The sequence below is a fragment of the Mya arenaria genome, chromosome 3, assembly GCF_026914265.1.
Source record: "Mya arenaria isolate MELC-2E11 chromosome 3, ASM2691426v1".
Lineage (NCBI taxonomy): Eukaryota > Metazoa > Mollusca > Bivalvia > Myida > Myidae > Mya > Mya arenaria.
Genome location: NC_069124.1, coordinates 32,717,362 through 32,741,890, shown reverse-complemented (window position 1 = coordinate 32,741,890; position 24,529 = coordinate 32,717,362). Strand labels below are relative to the sequence as shown.

At 34.6% G+C, this 24,529-nt stretch overlaps 1 protein-coding gene and 1 pseudogene across 1 annotated transcript; one reads left to right on the top strand and one right to left on the bottom strand.

Moving 5' to 3' along the window:
• Window positions 1-1,190: 1,190 nt before the first annotated feature.
• On the top strand, window positions 1,191-8,302 carry LOC128225958 (zinc finger C4H2 domain-containing protein-like; annotated as a pseudogene).
• Window positions 8,192-24,214, bottom strand: LOC128225957 (interferon-inducible GTPase 5-like). Its single transcript, XM_052935851.1, has 3 exons — window positions 24,103-24,214; window positions 23,173-23,638; window positions 8,192-12,694 (listed from the first exon to the last, which is right to left on the bottom strand). Exons 1-3 carry the CDS (start codon window positions 24,212-24,214, stop codon window positions 11,428-11,430), a joined length of 1,845 nt encoding a protein of 614 aa, XP_052791811.1. The 3' UTR covers window positions 8,192-11,427.
• Between the last annotated feature and the right edge of the window lie 315 nt (window positions 24,215-24,529).

Genomic DNA, 24,529 nt, shown 5'->3' with positions numbered 1-24,529 from the left:
TGCTGACAAAAAATCAGATCACAGATTTTTATATTTAAATTCAAAAATTGATGTGTTATGCATTTCTCTTTAACTGTTAGTAAACACTAATTTTCGAACGGAAATATGAAAATCTGCGATCTGATTTTTTTGTCAGCAGTCTTATATGATTGGTTTGCAGATATTTACGCAAAAAATTAGCTCTTTCTAAGAGAAAATAATAAGACAGTTGTAAAAATATCTGTGAGAGTGCAGCTTTAATTAAACACCATGTGACTGTTCGCGTCCAGTCAATGTGTTCAATCAGGGTGTGACAATATGCAAAAATACGTACCTTGATATATTTTGTGAAATGCAAGACCCGTATCACGATATATTGTGATGTGTATTGTTTTATATCTTGTAATCTTCAAGTAATTGCAGATACACTGGTAGGACTGATGTGTTTATTTTATAATACTTTCCATAAACAGGCTATTACTGCTAACTTATCTATCTCTTATCATATTTTAGACATTTGCTTTACCAGATGCAAGTTTATTTAGCAGTATTAACTATTATTAATGTATTGCAAACTGTCTTTTTTTGCAAAGTATAAGCAAAGATTAAAGATTTCAAACAAATTTCCACAGGGGAGTACCGCCCTGTAGTCAACCATATCGTTGTGTTCAAAGGTAACACCAGACAAGCGGTGTCTGCTCTGCTTTTGGTATTATGAATGAATTATGCTTTGACTTTTTGAAGTTAAATTCAAAATAACATGACAAGCTGTTAAAAATGTGCATAGCATTGTTTGTGAGTATAATCTTGAAGCGTGCTTAGGAACGACAAACATTATTTTCTTTCTTGACAATGTTTTGCCCTGTTCCAAACATTTCATCATTACACAAAAATGATGCACGATTCATTCAATGAATTTTATTAACAACTCATCCTTTTATGTACAGCCAAAAACAAATGTGTTTCACAAAGGACGTCCTCTTCAGGGGGCACCAATAACACTCATGATAGCTTTTTTCTTTTCTTTTTAAGTAATAATTTCAGTCACACCAAGAAGTGACACTCAAATAAAGGAACAAGATACACTCCTTACATTTCAGTAGGAATGGTTTAGAAATGTTTATATCATCATTGAATGCCTCTGATTCATCAACAGAACACAATCATCATGCAATGAGATCTTCTGTATTGCTCACACTCTTCTTCCTAAGATGGAAGGTACGATCAAACAAGCCGAGGAGGAGAGGAACCGATCCCTGGACACTGCCAAACAGCTGTACGAGGATTACAGGCCCCTCAAGACAGAGGTTGACTCCCTTCAGGGACGATTGGGGCTTCAACCTCTGCCAGACATTCAGGATGAGGATGAAAATATCACACCACAGTGCGTATTTGATAGTGAATTGAGTCTACAAATCAGAGTCCATGTTGACCTGATTTGTGGGATTAAAGCTTTGTATTGTAAAATAGATGGTAGTAAAGGCCTTACCCATCTGTACATTTTCAGGGTGTTGATAAATGTCCATGGAATCCTTGGTATAATTTAATGAAATTCACGATGTGGTATCCAACAAATGAATGAATTTTTTTTATGAACTTCATTTCATCACGATATATCTGTCTCATTATCAAATGAAATGCATATAAAATTGCATATTGAAATTGAACCAGGCATTCGTCTGTCAGGCCGCCTGTCCTGCTTTTAGTATCCGAACTTTGTCGTGCAGGGAGTTATGTTAACTTGGCACATGTGTTTAGTACATGAAGACTGCATGTGGTGGTCAAGACACATGTCCATACCCCAACGTTCAAGGTCGCACTTACAGGTTTATCATTATGGAATGCTGCATACAGTACACACCTGGTGGAACTACCACTTTCCTTGGTAACCTAGAGGGTTTTACAAATTTATCGTGGACTTCCACTGAGTACGTAACCCGCTTTCCTCGCTTAAATCCGCCGATTACATAGTTATTTCGTTTATAAAAATTAGTCAATCGTTCTCACATTCGTTTGTTTTTCTTGTAAAAAAGGAACTAAAACATATTCCACAAAAGGACATCTAATTCTAGACTTTCGGTTTGGTGGCATGTTTGTTATTGCAAAAAATGTATTATTATTATTATTTTTTTATCAAACTGGGGGTGAAAAAATGTCAAAAAAGTTAATTGAATATACATAGAAGACAATAAATTTACATTTCTTTAAGATACTGGGACTTAAAGTCAAATGAGTTAAATATAATAATGCATTAAAACTGGATCAACTAGAAATGTGTCCATAGAACACGGATGCCCCCACTTCGATTTTTTGTCACAGAAAATAAGCCATAATGATTATTCAGGATAATCTGCACAAGGGCAAATCCTTTTCAAAAATTAGATCGGATAAGATATTTTTTAAGTATTGTTGGGAAATAAAGGGCCCTAACTCCTAAATGATTAAAGCGATTTCCATGGCTATCGAACTTGATCAAGGTATTAATGTCACAAACATGTGTTAAAAGTTTGGTGAGGATTGGACAAACAGTTTTCAAGAATTAGATCGGAAACAATCTTCGGGACGTATTTTTCAAGTCTTTTTTTGCAAATAAAGGGCCGTAACTCCTAAATGACAAAAGCGATTTCCATGGCTATCGAACTTGATCAAGATATTATGGTCACAATCATGTATGTAAAGTTTGGTGAGGATTGGACACATACTTTTCAAGAATTAGATTGGAAACATATATTTTTGAAGTATTTTTGGCAAAAAAGGGCCGTAACTCCTAAATGACTAAAGCGATTTCCATGACTATCGAACTTGATCAAGATATTATGGTCACAAACATGTGTTTAAAGTTTGGTGAGGATTGGACAAACGGTTTTCAAGAATTAGATCGGAAACAATCTTCGGGACGTACGTACGTACAGACAGACAGACGTACGTACGGACAAGGGCAACCCTATATGCCGCCACTTTGTGGGGGCATAAAAATGGATATCAACCTATATCGTGCAGCGTTAAAGAATTAACAATTGTTTTATGTGCACGTGAGTTTGAAAAATATTGAAACAACACAACGAGAGAAAAGTATTCAAATAAATTCAAGATACAGTAGGAGATTCTTATCAGTTTCCTTTGAGTTTCGCAGTGTTTACACCTCAGATTAACCTCGCAATTGTAATTCTAAGTCCAATGACCGGCTTCAGAGGGTGTAAGAGTATAAGTATCTATCATGTGTTTCCGGTTTCCGGTACGGATTGAAAAATTCGACCCGAGGGCACGTGCGTAAGCTGGTAACGAGGCTTGCCGAGTTACGGGCCACGCAGCGTGCCCGAGGGTCGGATTTTTCGATCCTGACCGGAAAAACATGATTGATATTTTTTCTTGCATATCTAAATTTATCAATTTGTGGAAAAAAAGACGTTGGAAACGAACGTTTGTACAATACCACCAAAAGCGCATGCGACGTTGTTTACTGACGTCATAGAGCGGAGTAATTTTAAATAACTAAAAATAGCGTATTATACGATTATTTATTTTCAATTTTAATTAAAAGTCTTGCAAACAAATATATTTGATTGCGCTTTATTGAAATGGCATAATATTTTTTTCATAAACCATACAATAATATGAATTATGAAATAAGAAGTGGCGCGTTGTTGCGCATGACTCATCTTACATGGGGATTGTAAGATGGGTTTTTCCAGCACTGGTCACATGACCGGAAACACACGTCCAGTATGCAAGAATGTAAATTCAAGGAAATCGGATAGTGTCAAATTAGATTTTGTGTCCGCAATGCGGAAAATCCGCCGAGTAAAGCAAAAAGTGGTAATTCTGTGTGGAGTGTACTATTTATGCATATAAAGTATAGTTGGTTGAATCCAGACTGTAACTTTGTTATTCACATGCAGGGATTTTAAAATAAGTTTGAAATAAAGATTATCAGGTGAAAGACCCACAACCCAACCTTGAAGTTCAAGGTCACATTTTGGAGTTGAATCATTATGTAAAGCTGCTTATATGCACATAAAGTATAGTTGGTTGTGTTCGGGCTGTTACTTTTTCATGCAGATAGTAATTTAAAAATAAATTGGCGTACCAGTTCAGTACATAAAGTAATGTGTCACATGCATGTATACAGTAAAGTTGGTCGAGTCCGGTTGAACTTTTGTCATGCCTGGGTTTTTTTTAATTTCTTGGCACATGTGTGATATTAAAGACGAAAATCACGTGGAGATTATGCAGAGGATTAAGGACGATCGCAGTTTCGGATTTAAACAAAAAATAATGAAAAACCACAAATTCAAGTCCCCACGAAAATGTCAATTTTCGGAAAACACAAAAATTTCATGCAAACGAATTTAAATAATTTCACAGTATTCCTCACTTCCAACTAAGGAACCAAATCCATGACAAATTTCTTTGATATAACAGGTACTTTGATCGGCCAAGGCAAGAGTTGCCAGCAGAGGCATCATCAAACTTGTCTGAAGCACAGCCTCCGATGATACAGATGGCCCCTAAGCCCCGCCCCCTCTTCCTGTCCAGATGTCACGCCCAAAACCGCCCGAACAGCCCAGACAGGCATTCAGGCAACAACCCACTCCAATGAAGGTAAGGTCAACTTGAATAGGATCTGATCTGTAAAATCTGGTCTAATGTCTGGTCTAGGAATGAAGTTTTAGGCCTTTATTTCCTTATCAACCATTTTGTATTACTTTAAACTTATAATAAAAGCACTACTTTATGCTATGCCACACATAAAAAACATTTTTTGTGCTTTTGGTAGAATATATTGTCATCTTATATTAAAACAAACAGTTAAACTCAGTGTAACAGTTTGTGTTCATACATTTTGATTATGTGCTTGATATTTGTGAACAAAAATAGTTTGATGATATCCCTCTTCAGGCATGTCCATTTTGTAGTGCTGTTTTTTTACTTGAAACAGGGCCATAACTCAGCTGTTATTGAAATCAAGAGTTATAAGCCTTGCTTTTGATGTGTGTGTTGTCTGTGGCAACATGTGTACCATGTTTCATTTGAATCATTTCTTGAATGTTTGTTTAGTTGTGGCCGATGTTGGGGCATCGTATTATAATTGATCAGCATGTTTCAAAGAATCAATTTTGGAATATTTAGTTGTTGTTTGTAATGAGATTATATGTGGGGCTGATATTGTTTGGATATTCTTTGTAAAATCTTAGCGTATTTTCTATCACTTGTTTTATTATGGCAAAGAACTGAATTTCTCCCATGTATGATAATTGGTGGAATGCTGGATGATATGATGGCTATAGTTTATTTTCATATTTATTTTTTTTTGTAAATGTATTAGATATAAAAATTAAAAAAAGAAAGTGATACTGTGTTTTGTTTTTCACACTATGATCACTCGTTTTTGTTTTTATTGAGTTCATTACCAGGTAAACGGGGTACTTTAGATTAAATTACACAAAATTTATGTTGTTCGCGCTGTAACCCTAAAAAGTGTTTGTCTGATTATCACCAAACTTGTACAACATGTGCATGGACATAATTTCTAGGCAAACTTTGATTACCTGCCATGTTGCTTTTGTATGGCCCTCAAATTGCTCAAATTATGCAATATTGGTTATCAACACTGTAACTCAGGAAGCTTTTGTCCAATCAGCACCATACTTGTTTGACCATTTATTACCTTGTGTATGGGCAATTAATGACAAAGTCAGAATTTCCTGAGCGCTCATACTTGAAATATTTACATTCTTGACAACATTTTCCAACAAAATATCTTGATTTAGTTCAGTAATTACCTTTTACATACCTTTCATCGAAGTACAATATATTCTCATCAGAATGTTAAAAATGTGAATCGGGATAATTAAGTGCTCTTGAGGAGAGCTATTGCATGAGATTGATCGTCCAGCGATTGGCGTCAACAATTGCTTATAAATATCATCACCTAAACCGCTTGCACAATTTTGTCAAAATCTGATAGTTATGTATTAAGTTTATTCTAAAGGTAAGGGCAGCATGTCTTGCTTTATTGTCTTCCTTGCACTCATAGCTTACTTTTTTATAATTGTCTATGTTAGAAACAAGGGAATAGATTTTATACTTAATGAATTCTTCAAAGTAGTCACTTCTAAGGTAATTATTGTTTTTTTATAGACTTATAGGTAAAAGTAATTATTATATTTCTTTATTTTTTTACTTAATAATGAACTTAATAATCAGACTTCATTTGAACTAGGCCATTATACACAATCCTATATTTTGCTTAAATAGTTATGAATGCAATACATATATCATTAAAGTCCCATTATGTTTTTAACAGTGATGTTAACTTTTTGTTTGTATGTATTTCAAAATGATTTCACTTTTCCACATTTTCAACCCCCAGAATGAGAAAAAATGCATTTATCACTTACAAAATGCAACAAAACCCTAAGTATATATTCTAAATTAACCGCGCACAATGTCATTACAAACTTTGCATATCACGTGTCTTTCTGAATACCTCAAAACTCTATGTTGTTTTTTATACTAATGATTTGCATTTTTTAACCAAGAATCTTTTTGGTTTAAATACATTTTTACTTAACCGGGTGAGTTTTCACCCAACTAAAACCAAAATTCTTTTTTATACTATAACTTTATTTTTTTTTTATAACCTCAAACAGTTGAGTATAATATTATTAAGCTTTCAAGTAAAATACTTTATGAAAATAATAATGTAAGAATGATCATTTCGTTTAAAAAATATTTAAACCAATGACCATTATGAAATAATAGTTTATTTCATTCACTTAGAGATATGATTTTTTTTAAATATATGACCCCCTAATAAAAAAAAAAAACACTGGACCAGGGGCTACACAATAATGTTAAATCTAACTCATTCTGTGTCTAGAAATTCTGTTAAGTATTATTATAATTCTGCACATGCATATGGAAAAGGAAAAATTCGAGCGGATGGAAGGAGAAAATTAATAAAGATGAAATAAAATAGTCATAAAATAACAATGCAGCATATTAACTCTATATATGTATGCAAAAGAATTAAATAAAAAAAACATGATAGAGGAGATGGATTATTGACGAAACGTCCTGTTCTCAAAACACTTTCTTGTACCACTCTTACAAGTGGATGATTTTTGAGATACCGTACATGTTATATCAAATTTCTTAATTACGACATAAATGAAACCAACAGTCAAAGCTGTGGGGCCACTCTAGATGACATTCATCGCAGGTCTCGCAGTTTGGGGTAACAAATTACTCGTTTGGTCAATATCCATCAACAGGTTGGGATTTAATTCCCCGTTTGGCTTCAAAATTTTGTTTAAGTCACACTTGGGGATGTGACGGGGTCAAGCCATAAATATAGTCAAAATACGGCGCGGCCAGACCTTTATAAACTCAACAACAAGAACTATCTCTCTCATACAAAAAGTATATTTATCAGACCATAAGTTGTTATTGCACCAAGAGCTTCGTGCGTAAATCTAGAAATAGCTTACATTGTGAATAAACACCTAAGGACATAGAGTAAAGGTTGTCGTGTCCGGGCTGTAACTTTCTCTTGTATGGACAGATTTTAAAATAACTTGCCACATGTGTTCGGCATACCAAGACGATGTGTTGCGTGCAAGACCCGTGTCCCTACCTGTAAGGTCAAGGTCACACTTAGTGTTTATTCACAATGGAGTGCTGCATATAAGGACACAGAGTATAGGTTGTCGTGTCCGGGCTGTAACTTTCTCTTGTATGGACAGATTTTAAAATAACTTGCCACATGTGTTCGACATACCAAGACGATGTGTCGCGTGCAAGACCCGTGTCCCTACCTCTAAGGTCAAGGTCACACTTAGGTGTTTATTCACAATAGCGTGCTGCATATAAGGACATAGAGTATAGGTTGTTGTGTCCTGGCTGTAACTTTCTCTTGTATGGACATATTTTAAAATAACTTGCCACGCCACATGTGTTCGACATACCAAGACGACTACTCCTTGCTTTACATTATTTTTGAAATGCTGCATATATGCACATAGATGTCCTAACCGGGCTGTTATTTTGTCACTTGGCACATGTGTTTGGCGTAAAAAGATTGTGTGTCGTATGCAAAATCCACATCATGCAAACGAATAGGTCATTGTCACATTCGGGGGCATTCGTCACATACTGTGACAGCTCTTGTTTGTATTTAATTCTTTCCAAATATTCTATACATACATCATAACTTTATTAACATTTTTATTTGTATAAACGAAACATATATTATCTAAATGTTATCCCAAAATTGCAGTGTTTCCATAGACAGAGGCACAGTAAAGGTTCAGAAGAGTAACCTAGCTTGTGACCATTATGGAAGTTATCAACACATTATAAGAAATATTATCCATTACATTAATGTTTGTATATTAAAATATTAAATAAATATATCAAAAATGCTCTGCATTATATAAAAAGTCAATGACAAATTTCCAGGATTTTAAATTCATTTTCAATTTCCAATGATGATGGTAAAGAGAACAAGTATTTTGAAGTAAATGATATGGTATAAAATCAAATTATACATTTAGTAAAAATACATCTGTTTCAAAATATTGCACAACAGTTAAAAACAAGAGGGCCATGATGGCCCTATTTCGCTCAACTTAGTAAAGAATGTATACTGCTCTAGACATTCCTTTAATAAAAGGGCAATAACTTGGGTGACTAAAGCAATTTGGGTAGTTATTAAACTCATCTGAGGTATAATGCCAATAAGCATTCTGACCAAATTTGGTGATGATTGGACATATGCTTGTAAAGTTATTTATCAGACAAGACCTATTCATGGTAATCCGTACAATTCAAGGGCGATAATTCTCGAGTGACTGAAGTAATACAGCTAGTTATTGAACTTGTCCGAGATATTATATATGTATTATAATGTACCTTACTCATTCTGACCAAATTTGGTGATGATCGGACATTTTCTATAATAAGAGGGCAATTCCTCTCGATGACTCAAGCCAAAATGCTTTATTGAACTTGTCTGAGAAATTGTGGAAAAGGGCTTTTAAAGTTATTGATCGGACCAGACCAATTTTAGGTAATTTCTATAATCAAAGTGCGATAAAACTTGAGTGACTAGAGTGATATGGCTGGTTATCTATTTGTTCAAGATATTATGTTCATATCCATTCTGATCATATTTGGTGATGATTGGAAAAAGGCTTTTAAAGTAATTGATCATACAAGACCAATTTTAAATAATTTCTGTAATTAAAGGACAAAAACTCTTGGGTGACTCCAGCAATTTGACTAGTTATCAAACTTGTCAAAGGTATTATGCCCATACACATTCTGATTAAATTTGGAGATGATAGGAGAAATGCTTCTTAAGTTATTGATCAGACAAGAACCTGTTTAAGATCATTCCTATAATTCAAGGGTGATAACTCTCTAGTGACTAAAGCAAAAAGGCTTGTTATCGAACCTCCCAAAGATATTATGCCCATACACATTCTGACCATGTTTTGTCATGATACAACAAAGGGTTCTAAAGTTATTGATTTGACAAAATACTGGACTCAGCCTGCACAAATGCCCATCCCCGTAAGTGAACTATAATACGTGCCATTTTATAAACGGGCGTATAAAACATGAAAAATATGTATTTGCTTAAAAAGGTACAAAGGGCCACAACTCTTACAATACTTTGTTGGAGTTATATAACCTGTCACAAAAGACCATATTGTTACTGTGAATAAGGTCATGATGTTTGAAGTTGATATTTTCAATAATTGTAAAACAATAAATAATAATAGAAATAATAAATAAAATAAAAAAATTGATAAAAAGGGCATCTATGGAAAATTTCTGTAAAAATATTTTGAATCTGGCCAATGGTTTCTTTAGAGAAGATTTTCAAAGATTTCCATACAGACATGTAGACTTTGGAAGGCTAGTCCCGTCCCTGGGGGCCATGTTTTTTATGAATCATAATGGGGTGAAAGAATTTGGTATATGGTAGTGAAAAGTATCTCCGTCCCTGGCAGCCATGTTTTTTCATTAATCAACATGGGGTGAAGGAATTTGAAAGAGTCACCTAAGGAACATATAACCCTGCGCCGTGGCAGCCATTGTTGTTTTTTATGAATCAACATGGGGTGAAGGAATTTGATACTGGTTTACCTAAGGTACAATTAAGTGAAATAATTTCGAAATTCGGCTAGCAGATTCTGAGGAGATTTTCAAAGTTTTCCATTATACAGTAGACTTTAGTGAAAAGTAGCCCCATCCCCTGGCAGCCATGTTTTTTTTATGAATCAACTTGGGGACATTTGATAGAGGGTCTCCTAAGGATCATTTCTGAGGAGAAGATTACTATACAGACATCAACTGAAAAATAGCCCGACCCTGGCAGCCATGTTTTATTTGGAATCCATATGGGTGAAGAATTTTGATAGAGGATGATCTAAAGATCATTTCTGTGAAATTATATTAAAATAAGGACAGCCGATTTTAAGGAGAACATTTTCAAAGTTTACCACATAGACATACATGTATACATTATAGTGAAAAGTAGCCCTTCCCTTGGAGGACATGTTTTTTTACAAATCAACATGGGGTGAAGGATTTTGATACAAAGTCACATTAGGAACATTTCTTTGTGAAATTATATGGAATAGGGCCAGCAATTTCTGAGAAGAAGATTTTTCCCTTGGATTGCTTTAAAAAAAACACAGAGATTTGCACAGAACCACTTTTATTGAAGGTGTCTGGAAGAGAACTGCCCAATGAGAATTCCTGTTAAATTCTGTTGAAATCGTCACATTGGTTTAGGAGGAGAAGTTGTTTGAAGGAAAATGTTGACGACGGACAGACAGATGGACAAAGGACTAAGACGGACGATCACCCTATCACAATAGCTCACCCTGAGCATTTTGTGCTCAGGCGAGCTTAAAAACAAGTTTTAAGGTTTAAACAAGTAGTAAGGTTTTTACTATATAAATCAAGGTAGAGGAAACTTCAAATTTCATTGAAAATATACCCTTTAAGCGTTGAACACAAAATTTACAACTAGTGTTACAAAACAACAATTCGACAATATAACAAACGCAAGGTAAGTCTTCACCTTAAGCAAGTTAGCATTGTACCAGGACTGTCAGATTCCAATACAAAAACATGATTAACTTTTCATACTTCTAAATAGTTCAGCCAATCCTGATTATAAGTAGTCGCTGTATCATTATTACAAAGGAAAATACACTGCTCAATACTCGTAAATATATTTGAGCTTACACACAACCTCTAATGTTTGTCAATGTCCCTACTTACATCTGCAAATGGTTTAACTTTATTGTGTACTCAACAAATAAACCTTTTCCCCCTCCTCTCTCACAAAAGCATATAATTTCATAGCCATGGATCTACCCCACTCACTCAGGCAAATGTGGGAGTGTCATGGTCTTTGAAGTCATTTTAGCGCCTGGGTTTTGTCATTTCCTTGTTCACTTTTCTTGCATCTTCAGCAGTCATTTCTAGAACTTTCCTAAGGAAGTTGACTGCAAGAGTGTACGACACTCCGCAATGCACTAAAGTTGTGAATAGCCAGAGGACAATTGATGTCTTACTCATGGACACTTTCTTGAAAATGCCCAAGGTTTTTAACAGAGGCACAATTTTCCCAGTGTATTTAAACGCTGTGGTGCGCAAATTTGCCATTTTCACAAAATTTTCTTTCGTGACGCCGATCTTCCCTGCGTTCTTGGCAAGTGCTTCATCAGTTAGTCCAAACTGTTCCCGATAAAACTCTGCTTCTTTCATTAAATATTTTTCATTCAAGGATGCCGAAATATTAGGAATGGCTACTGCGTCAGCAAAGGCAGCTGGAATAGCGGTCAGCCAGATCCGTTTCTGAAGTTCCCGAACTTTTTGTTGAATAACACCTTCTGTCATTGTTGGCATGGACATAGTCACCGCTTCCTGCTTTTCACTGGGAGTAATGTTTATTATTTCCATTTCCAAATCACCAAAATCGTAACTATGTGGCTCAAAATTGTCAATCAAAAATACCCGACATTTACCAAACTCTGCAAGATCTTTTTGCCATTCAGCGCGTATTTTCTTCAAGACGATATCTTCCCGAAAGTTGAGTCTTGAACTTTGGGTATAGACCTTTCTTTCATTTTCAATATCTTGACCAACCTTTGCGCATACAAAAATGAACTTTTTTCCTCTTGAACAAATAGCTCGTGCCAACCACAGATCATTCCCCGTAATTCGAACAGCGCATACAATGATGAAAATATCATATTTGTCAAAATTAACCTTCTCCAGATAGTTTTCTTGGGTAAAATTCTTGGTGCCCATGCCAGGCATATCCCACAACTTAACATTTGGGCTCAGGGGATACTCATATGGCGTGGGGATCTTTGTTTCTTCATTCACGTTTGCCCAGCCCTGTTCATCCGGTGATACCAGACCGCGGACTGCATTTATGAAGCTGGATTTTCCAACCCCACTGTTCCCTATGATGCCTATGTTGACCATGGCACTTTTCCAGCGCCCCAGTCGCAATTGTGATTGCTCAACTGCATATTTAGCTCCACCACTCTCGAAAGATGACTTGATCTCTGTAAAGTCATCATCGTCTGCCGTGACATCATTGTTGGACCCCTCAGAAAGCGTCAAGGCAGATTGATTGGCAGGGGGCTCTTCTCCATGTGTTGTGCCAACAGCCCTAAAACTGAAACATGATATGGTAAGAAAAAAGGTTAGATTTTTTTATAACTCTTCACAATATTTTGGTCTTCTGGAGACAAAATTTTTTACTGTGTTGTGATCCCTTTTGCATCATGTATTAGACTGCATAACACTTAGGGCCGAATTCAGAACAATCACTCTCACTCACACTCAATGAGTTAATCCTCGGTAATCACAAACGGCCGAGATATTTTCCAGTGAAAGGTATATCCGTATTCACAGGTGTGAGTGAGACTCAAGTATTTTGCGTGAGTGGGACATTCGTGAGTGCTCGACTAGGCCACTTAAACCACCCTCGAGGATTGGTTGTGAATACGAATTGAATGAGTGTGAGTGATAAATGTACATGGCAAGTGAATATATCAGATATGTGGAACAAATAAGTGACATCCTCATTCCTAGACAATATTTAAGAGACCGGGATAATCCATTGAAGTGCATGTACTTCAATAACGTGGACTTTAAATTGTTCAAAAGGATGCGCCAATCATATATTTTTTTTCTTTTATGCTGATCTTGAATGCCCAGTAAACGTGATAGTTGCAATTCATCGATGGCTGCAAGAATAGGCAGCTTAATGTACTTGAAGTAAGCGGAATAGCGGCGTGAAGTTAGCAGCCTAGTGGCCTTGCGGCGTGGATTTAGCGACCTGGCGGCCTAGCGGTCTTGTGGCCTAACAGCAAAGGCAGTTGGCAGCCTTAACTTGTTCACTATTTCAAAGTATTTGTTCATGCGTTTGATTGGAAAACAATCATAAATCATATGAATGTTCCTTATTCATACATTAACATAGCAGCCTTAAATTGTTTTCTACTTTAATTATTTAAAGCATTTTTGCATGAGATATTTTTCTAAAGGAATGTTCAAATAAGTGTTTGAATGCAATATTTATCACTCTGAAGCGATTAACATTTTTTCAAAGGTCGATTAAGCAGTCCAGCGGCCTAGCGGCGTGAAGTTAGTGGCCTGGCGGCCTGGCGGCCTGGCAGCCTACAATTCCCCAAAACTCATTCAAGCGGCCTAAAAAATGTGGAAATGCTGATATTCGCAAAAGGATGTTGATTTGTGAATACAACATTTATCATTGTTGTAGAAAAGAACGCACATAAAATGATTCGAAATAGGAAACAAGTTCAGGCCGCTTGGCAGGAAAGCCACCAGGCCGCTAACTTCACCCAGCTAGGCAGCTAACTTCATGTACATGGTTATGCGCAACATGTTCATGTAAGGAATGAATTGCGGGGTTGATGTCATTATCGGGGTATGAACGCAATTGGGCTGGTCAAAGTGGGTGGAGTCCGAAGAACAATCATTCGCTAATTATATCCATGTGCTATTTATTATTAATGTTTTTTTAAACTTTCATCTTATATTTTCAAACGCAGACTACAAAAGCAATTGTATACGAATACATATTCAAATCACGTAATTCAATGGAAAACGGCTAAATATTTAAAAATAAAACATGCATTTTAACGCATTTTGTAACAGTTATTTACAATCCAAAATATTTATTTTTTATTAACCAATTGTTTGAAAATGTTAAATTCAGTTTCATAATTATTGTCATTTGTTTGTCGCCATATCTAACAATAAGGTACTCAAATCTCAAATAAACATGTTTACAATGTATGACACCACCATAGCCAAACAGATAATACGATATGATCATGAAAACATACATGTATATGTACTGTATTTGTCACTTGATAAAGTGGAGTGTTAGCGAGGAATGTGAATACGAACAGATCACTTGAGTGTCACTCCCCCTATTTCACTCAAGTGATCACTTGAGTGTCCCTGACGGGAATGTGGTTGGAGTGTGAGTGAGAGTGGATGTTCTGAATTCGGCCCAATGTATGAACATGCCCAGACTCCATCCAAGCCTTAAATCTACACATACTTGAGGCCATGTGTTATGTCAATGAGAACTACCGGGTATAAATTATGTTCAGTTATGGGCCAGAGATGTAAAGTGTCAGAGGAGGAGGAAATAAAAATAAAATTTCATTTCTGGAATTTTATTTTTTGGTCGGGAAAAAAACACACAAAAAAGCAAAAGCTATGATGTATCCTTTATGATTTTCTATTTTAATGTCAAGTCAATATGTAAGGGTGTGCACATTTGTTTTTGTTCTACCTGACAAGTTCACTTCATATTTTCATTAATCACTCTTTATACTTTGTAAATGCATGTTATAATAGACAAGTGACATACAAAAATCAATTATTTTCGGTAAATTTATTTGCCAATATTAGTATTTGAGATCAAGCAAATGTAAATCTTTAAACTATTTTATAAATTAGAGAACTCAAAACCACACTTTTCCAGTATTTTAAACCTTTTAAAAAAGTTTTTTTTTTCAAATACCCTATGCATGGCAAAGTTAAAGCCTGGACATAAGTGCCAATGGTCACAGCCACCTGCCTGCCCAATGGCATATCCAAATCTATTAACTAGGTTTTCCAGTTTTCCTTTGGAAAACTTGGTTAAAAATAATTCTCTATTAAACTACATTGTCATCTCTCATGCCATGGAAATGGCTAGAGAAGGTGACTTGAAAAATAAATCACAAAATGAATATAGGCATTTGCAATCAAATATAAACTACAGCTATCACTCTTGCAATGACTACACGATTGGCCTTGGTAGCCATCTAAGTTCTGGAAGAGAATTTACAAAAAACCTACACAGTATTGTAAACCATTTCAGCACCAAATATGTCACAGAAAATTCCAGCCAGCGCCAGATTGATGTTAGGCTTTCTCAGAATTTAACGCCTACCTTTTTTAAACTTGCAGATCTTGTTCAAATTTAGACAAGTAATAGAAAACATAAACATATATACAAAATGCACTTCTTTTGTAATGCAAATATTGATTCTGTCAATTTTCATATATAGCAAAAAAATATTTCAAGAAAATACAAAAATATGCAATATTTCTTTCACAACAACCAATCAGCATACATATTTAACACTTGAATGATTTCCATATATAGTTTAAATATACACATGAACATCTAAAAACTCTACAAACATTTATTGGCCACACAAAGTGTGTTTAATACCATTTGCTAATCACACAGTCTGATACAATATTTTTTTTTCCTTTTTGACTAATATTTACAAAATATACACAATCCAGCTTGTTTGATGTTTTTGTGTGAATGGTAAAACTCATGGGACTGCATGAAGCACATAGGAATGTCAGTCAGGTTATTTTTTAGCGTCATCCTACTGTCCACGAACATTGACTCATCGGCGACCAAGGCCTCCACCACGAACATGCCCTCGTTGCCTCATGGGGACAGGAATTTCATGATCTGCTGCGTCGGAGGAATCTGAAATTTTAATAAGCAATAATGATGAATATTAAACATAAATGTTCATTGTAGTATAATGTAGTATGCATTACTGAAACAGTTTGATGATAACACAAGAAAAGTGGTGTTTTTTTCTTGGCTAAACTTTATTATTATATTACTGTGCATGCATTGCATATGAATTAAATAAACACTATACTCTGATCTGTAGCAAAATAAAAACAAACATGCATAAATCATTAAATGTATATTTTTGAAGGAGACAAATAATACAACTACATCATATTTGCTATATTAACAGCAAAACAACACAGTTCTAAGTTAAAATACACACCTGAAGTTTTTACCTGGACAGGTGTAGTAGGTTCTGATGACCGATTGGAAACTGTCTTTTCACTGTAACGGTCATCCGAATTCCCGTCAAACATGTCCAAATCAAATTCAAACTTTGGATAATCACGGTCTGCATTCACGATGAAATGCTGCACTTCTTGCCCAGTATTAATAAACACATTTGTCCAAAATTTAATCAAACTTTAAATGGTGATAGAATTGTCATTAGTTCACGTAATTTTCAAGAATCAGGAAGTGAAATAAATGTTTTCAGGAATGACGTCACCATTACGTCATATGTACTTCTGTTGTGTGGAAAATTCTCAATAAAAAAAATGTTCTTATAATTGATAGACATGTTTTCACATGCTCAATACACTGTAAATCAAAACTATCATTATTCCTGAAACTTTTATACCTTAAGTATCTATTCTTGCTTGATTGATCATTTAGAGTAGAGATTTAAGCATAAACCGCTGCCCTATAGTTGAAAGGTCATTTTGGAAGAACTGTCATGGCGGACGGTGCAATTTTTAGAGTTTGTTTTTCAAGTGGAGTGATTTTTCTTAGGAATAACTTGACCCCCCTTTTTTATTGGCTTAAAAGGTAATTTAAAGCTTGTACTTTAAGAATATATGTGATTATCATAGCCTGCATTCGCTCGAAATGCCTTTAAATGTTGTCTAAAAATTAATTAATTAATAATTTTACATTGAATTATATAGGGAATAACAATGGTGGTGTGTAGCCTTCAAGCTGCCAATTTAGTCTAGATCATCTAGACACTTGCATCCGGGTCTATATCATTCATTGACTCTAATTGGAGTGGCTGCATGATTGAAACTAGCCGGTGCTTTGATAATTGTTACGATCGAAAAACGAGGTTATAAGAGAAAAGGCTACATTCTACTAAACAAATTAGCGCACATAAAAAAATAACCAATTTTTTTAGATGATGCAGGCGCAAGTGATAAAAAAATAAAAAATAAATTTTGCTTTTCTGAAGAAATAGGTGTGTGAAATACGATGAACAAGTTATTTATTTGGTGTGGCCTAAGATAGTTTAATTGAATGCATGGAGAAATTTTTAATACTAATCGGATATATTTTTATTTAAGTGCGCAGCTCTGGGTTTACAAATCGAATCTTAAAATCAATGTGTTTGGACTCAACTTTTACATACATATATATTTTATTTTTTAAAATACATAGGTATTTTATTTGTAATGATTTTTATGTTTTATTTTTATTTAAAATGTAGAAATTCTATCTTACAGTTTATACAATAGTTAAACATCAAGTTGTTCAAAAGTACATGCATACTTAAATTGAAAACCTGATCTTTGTATTTAAGTAAATGAATTAATCATTATTAAACTTTATTCTTTATCAAAATAAAACCCAGAAAAAAATATTATATTAAACATGCAGTTTAGTTTCTAAATAAAGGTTAACCATTGTGTTTCAGTATATTCAGTACTTGTACTCTCATCATGTATCAAATATGGTCTGGCCTGGCACAAAATGCTGAGTCAGCAGGCCAGGCCAGGCCAGGTTTTAGAACATGCCGTTGATACCGTGTTATTTAAAGTATGCATTGGTTGTCCATAAGCAATTAATAACGGACTGTGGATAATTGGATTTATCATCTGATAATAACCCTGATATCAACATAATCCGGTATCGGAAAGTGATACCGGATACGGGGGGATACCAAGTACCGGATACCGGGTTTTTAGCACCAGCCTGCAAATCCGATGAATGTTTTTATATTCCTAAAAGCCTTCGTAGCACAGTGGATACAACACTAAACTGCAATTTTGGCGATCCCGGTTCGAACCCAGTCTCTGACTCGATATTTTTGACATTCTGGTATTTTTTATTACAATTATGATATCAAAAGTAAAACATTTTATTAAGTAATTGTCCTGTGATTAGTTACAGACAAAAACTTTTTTGGTAACAATCTGGTGTACAGCTCCTTTAAACCCAATATCATTAATATGTTATGTTAACTTATGATATAAAACATGGCCAAGTTGGCAATTTGAATTTCTTTCTTGACAGCTGGACTTGTCTGCCAGTTACTTTGAAAATCTTCAAAAGCTAAACCGAACAAGATTGAAGCATAAAACCCTTAATATCATACCAAATGGGGTTTTAAAACATACAAGAACATTCTCACATTACCTACACCATTAGTTCTTATCTACAAACTTTAGTCAACATAATAATGTTTTACATAAATATTGCAATGAATAAAACATATTGCAATAACATAGCAATCAAGTTTGATTCGCTATAGGCCTAGATATGAGATTTCAACATTTTCCTGGCATACAATAAATAAATATACTATTAAATAAGCAATCTTAACAATTTTCTCATTATTTACACAAGCCTGAAAATGGTCTCTTTCTGAATAATTCACATATTCTGAGTAAAGATGGTTTTGATGTTCAAACTAACATTTCGCTTGTTGTTTTAATTCATTATTCAATGATTTTGTAAACATTCATCAATGATAGTTGAAATGAAGAATCATGCTTATCATGCCTACCATAAGCATAACTACATTGTAAATTGTCATTAAGACAAGGCCTGCCAGCAAAGCCAGCCGATTGATACCCAATTGACCATTCAGTGTCCAAATATGGCAGGGCTTATCAGTAGTTCATTGAAATTCACCATGACGTCCCTCAATCTGCACTGATCAACAGAAGTTTAATTATGCATTATTTCCTTTGTACTTATATTCTTAAACTTAAAAACAACTGCATAAAATTTATTCCTTATCACTGAGAGAAAGTTTAGACAATTAAGCGAAGCCGAGTTACCTTTAAAATAGTAGAATATCTTATCTTCAAAATATATTCATCATTTCATGTAACCGTATATAGTAAATGTTGAATGTTCAATAGTCTTAAAATAGGAAGAATCATTTTTGGTATATCAAAGAACATTTGTGTGTATAATTTTGATGATATTTTGCAATTCATTTAAACTTTTGTACGAAATGTGTATCCCTTATAGTGTTCAATCCAAAGCATACTTACTTGTTCACATTTAAGTGCAAGAAAAGTCAGTTTTCATTTAATTATAATCTAATTTATGATAATGTAAGGTCACATAAAGGATATATTGTGCTTATTTAAAAATTACATTTTTTCATCTGTGTAAAATGATTTCAATCAAATGATGCAGTGTATATTGAAATTTGATTATGAGTTTAAAATATGACAGGGATTATTCAAGTGAGCGATTTTTGTGATTTCTAGCATCAAAATTGTCTGAATCACAATGAAAATTTATGAATTATGTATTTTAAAGGTAATCTCACATTGCTCACAGTTTGTACATGTACTGTTTTGTTTTTGTTTGTCTCAAATTAAAGCATTGGCTTCACTTGTTGTTTATTGAATTCTCTTTGAAGCAGTCATTTTAGACAGCAGCTGGCTCTTTGATAATCCTGTCATTACTTTACTATGCCACAACAATGAGTGGTCAGGGAACTTTTTGGAATTTCATTTTGTTCCCTATACAGCCACAAGTCAACTGATTCATACAAATCTCATATAAATATGCTTCCATTCTAACTCCAGAATATTCAACACTGCTTTGTTAAATTGCTTTGTTAAATAAAATCTTAAAAGTTACACATGTAAATTATTTTACCGACTACCTGCCTCTTAAATATTCCACAAATTTATATCGATCTATCAACAAAATATCCATCTATCAGCAAAGCATTGCCATTTCTGATTATTGATTTTCATTCTTGGTAAGGCAACAACTAGTCCAAGAATCCCGTATAACACGTCTATTATTTAAGACTAGGTAACAACAAGTGGGATATGGACGCATAGAGTCGCCAGAACAAAAACCTTATGACTTATAAGAGATAAAATCAAAATTGAGCAGGCAAGACTGTTTTACCAATGGCGATGGTTTATAAATGCACCAGTCAATTGTAACCACGCCCCCCCCCCCCAGGTCTGGGGAATAGCGGGGACTTTGACTTTCGGTCAAGCCAACCCCGGGTAAAATCCCCGGCCTGCGGAGACGAACTGATGGTAAAATCCCCGCCAAATTCCCCCGCACCCCAGGAACCCTAGGTAAGGCGCATTCCTCGCTATATTTTGCCCAAAGAATCAAGCTTGCGGTATTGGTTTACGTTGTCTCAAGACATTTTGAATGCGCGACGGGCACCGCGGTTAGCTGATACTGATCTCTTTTTGGATGAAAGAGAAAGAGGGTACCAGTCTATCAATACAGAGCATTGAATGGTATAGAATCAGATGATGGTACGTCAATTTTCGCAAGACCGTTGTTTATCATTAAATCAATGACTTTCATTTTTATACACAAAACTTGAATACGTTTTTTTTCATTTTTGTAGGCTTGCCGTCATTTCTATGTTGTTAAATTGACATAATCCAACAAATACAAAGGCTGCTTTAGAACAATTTCTCATGTTCCAGAATATTGAGTGCTCAGACCTGGTACTAAAATTGCATTTGGAACTCCTTGGCCATGTTGAAAATCACTGACAGACATCCAATCAAAATACAGCGTATGGATACATTACGTCAGTGAATCCTGTATTCGCCGTAAAGATGCAATTTGATCGATTTACCACTACGAACTATGGCACAAGTGCCCTAGTCTGAAAACTGTTTGCTCAGGCTAAAAAAACAAACTGTTTTTCCGGTAACCTGACAGATCCAATTTTTTTCCTTGCCAACCATAATCTGTTTTTAGGCATATGGGTAAAAATTCAAAAATTAAATACATCGTCATTATTTTCGTTGTTTCTCTGTCTCTGGTCCCAGATTCGATGCATTCCAGAGAATATTAACTTTCATTCCTAATATGTATTACGGAGACGCTTTGTCAACAGGAAAACAAAATGGCGGTGTCAATACTGTCAGTGGACGTCATAAAATGTAAACATTTTGAGTGCATAAATGCCTGAGATCTTTTCTCAGCAGCATTGAACTTTAACGCCAAGTTCAGCAAAAATTTCACCCCATCCTATATCTTCTTATTAGCAAATGCTAAATGTTATTGGTCCAAACACATTTTGATCACAGGAGACACATTTTGCTGCCTTTATTATGAAAATATTTTGGATATGTGTCACCATGTGACTTTCTCTTTCAAATTTTGTTAGAAAATGTATTTTTCTTCTTTGTTTTTGGTAACATGTTATTTTTCTATAATATTAACTTTCATAGTTTTCTGCATAGACTTTTGTCAGTCATTCTCATTGCAATTGAGTGTTTGGAAATTTCTGATAAGATTTTTACTGCTTGCTCTTCTTAATTAGTATCAGTTAATTATCTCAGATCATAACAAGAAAAAATTGATGCATAGCATCAAGTCGGCCCAATAAAATCAGAAGAAAAACTTGCATGTAGATAACCAAAAAAAAAGCATTTAATTTCAATGATAACATGTTGGATATACGTATGTCCAAAGAACATTATATATGGTTGATAATATTGTTACAATAGTTTAAGCCTGAAATTATAAATATTCTGGTTTTCCCAAGCTAATCCTCCGGTACAAACAAAATTATACCAAAAATATACACGTTACTTCGGAAAGCATGAAATTCACCTTTTATTTGTACAGGCACGTTATGTGAATTCCAGGCTTTATATATATTGTATTTGTTGTTGAGTAAATAGAACGAGGATAAGAAATACTTTACATTAAGAGGGAATTATCTGGAATTCATTCTTTCGAATGACATTTTAGAAACAAACAATTAAGCTCATTATGTTAATTTTTCAAAACTCGCTTTTTAGCTGCTCGCCAAGGGAGATTACTGCGTAGGAGTTTTAGAAACATAAAGGATATTGTAATAGTACCGTGTAATTTGGGGGAAAGTTGGTATTTAAAATCAAAATTTTCAAAAAATTGATAATCAGGGCTATTATAATTTAAGGTTTCATTATCAATTAAAGTGTAAATTTTTATAAATTTTACTCTACCAATGATTTGCCCATTTTAGAAAAATGTAATTATTTAAAAAGTCTGACAACAAAAAGTCATTTCTATTTTCTGTATAAAATTAACAAGTTGCTCTATGAAAATGAAATATGTTCTCTTTTGTTGAGATGTAAAAATCAATAATCCCTCACTTGAAGGTTAGGCCGGCCAAAATGTTCTTTGTTTCAGCTAACACATATATCTCTTTTGATACCCCTCTATTGCCATACAGCTTTCCGGTCGAAATCTAAGTTGCTTTTGAAAGCTCTTAAAAAACCTTGAAATCATATCAAATTGGCTTTTAAGTTTCTTTAAAAAACCTCAAAATTCTATCAACCATCCTAAAATATCCCATTAATCTGTCACATTAACAGACATGGTGCTGTAAACAACTTGTCAAATCACTTTCACGGTATTATTAATTATCTACAGTGTACAAGTTTTTCAGACATCTTGGAGGGAAAATTAACATTTATATACACAATTCTGCAGTTGTCTGCCCTTACACTCTGCCTGTATTGGCAGTCTGATTTGATTTATCAGCAGCTCCTCTAAATATAAATTAGTATTTCTATTTTTCCTTTTTGAAAACCAGGGTTCTGTAACAAATCGACCTATATTAACATGTTCACTAAAAATGGATTTCTTTTGGGTATAAAATACCACATTATTAGAGGACATTCATTATGTTCCCCTTACAAAAATCATCAAAAAATCAGGCTGAAATTACAAATAATTGTATATAAACTTAATTTCTACTCAGACAAGACGTCATACATTTTCGGCTTGCGAAAAAGTACTCATACCTCGGTGACGCCCGTTTGAAGTTTGCTCCATTGTCAAGATGGGAGACTAATTGTGGAAATCCATAGAGGTCCTGATGTCGGCTGTCAACAAGAAAAATCTGGTCCTTGCGATATAAAGCGAAGTCTTCAAACGTGGCTCCCAACAATGCATCCAGATCCTCGACACTGTCACTGTCAGATACACATCTAACAACATTCAGTCTTTTTGATCTTGGCAAATTCTTCAGAACTTGATGATCGTCATCGTCAAGTTTATCTCGGCAAACAAAAATGAATCCATCGTAAATTGTAAAAGTCAGTTCAATAAACTTTTCCACAGGTTGGGACACTGACCCATAGCCGGGTAAATCACATATAACGATTTTGGAATTTCGGGGATACTGTACCGTCGTAAACTCTCTTGTAGGTGCTATAGCTTGGTCAAATTCTCCCCCCGACAACAACCGTGCAAGAGTCGTTTTTCCGGCTACCAGACAAATCGGCCCCTTACCAAATCGGCCCCTAGCTCAAACGGTTACCTTTTCGGCCCCTTACCAAATCGTCCCCATCCCGTAGACGTTTCGGCCCCTGATTACCGAGACGTTTCGGCCCTTATCTTTATTTATTTTTTTATTTCTAAATATAAGTAAAAAACATGTAATTTCATTTTTTTTTATTTTAATAGACAAAGCTATATACATGTATACAAAGGTACTGTATAGATAAAATAGATTTAATGAAAATATCTGTTCACTTGAAAACATGTAAAGATTTATTCACGAGATGTTTTTATAAAACGAAATATAGTTGAAGAAGAAATGTTTAAACTTCATTTTTTTTCAAATAATCTTATTATTATACATAACTATGTTGCTAATATTATGTATAATGACATGTCCATTGTCTAACATCAGTCTTGACCAAACACCTATCGCCCGCCGTAGAGGGCACCAACATTTTTCAGGAATTCCTCGCAGGTGACCTTATGCGAATCGTATGAGTCCCACTCATCCATGATCCTGGCGTTGATGTCTCTGTAACGCTCTCGACATAAGTTATACATTTTATGAAATTCAGTTATTTATATTCAAATCAGGTAAGGATGAAAAAACTATTTGTATTATTTATCTTATATTTAATACGTATGCAAATCCATACTGGCTTAAACGGTGTTTTTAGACAGATGGTCTTATGGCGAATTGTCACATTCCACAGAGGTATCAGGCGTTGGAATTATGACACTTTGTGTTTACAAACTTATAAATACGTCTACAAGGTTTGTTCCGACTTTCCCAACCGCTAATTCTCACACTTAAAGATTAATACCAATTATCTCTTCGCACCTCAAACAGAATATTATTTCACTTTTTTATTACGG

Excerpts from the sequence above, each read along its gene's own strand:
- LOC128225957 (XM_052935851.1), bottom strand. The coding sequence starts at position 24,214 with ATGTATAACTTATGTCGAGAGCGTTACAGAGACATCAACGCCAGGATC. Across the intron at positions 23,639-24,102 it reads GGAATTCCTGAAAAATGTTG|CCGGAAAAACGACTCTTGCA; the intron begins GTGCCCTCTACG and ends TTTGTCTGGTAG. Across the intron at positions 12,695-23,172 it reads TTCAAACGGGCGTCACCGAG|TTTTAGGGCTGTTGGCACAA; the intron begins GTATGAGTACTT and ends ATCATGTTTCAG.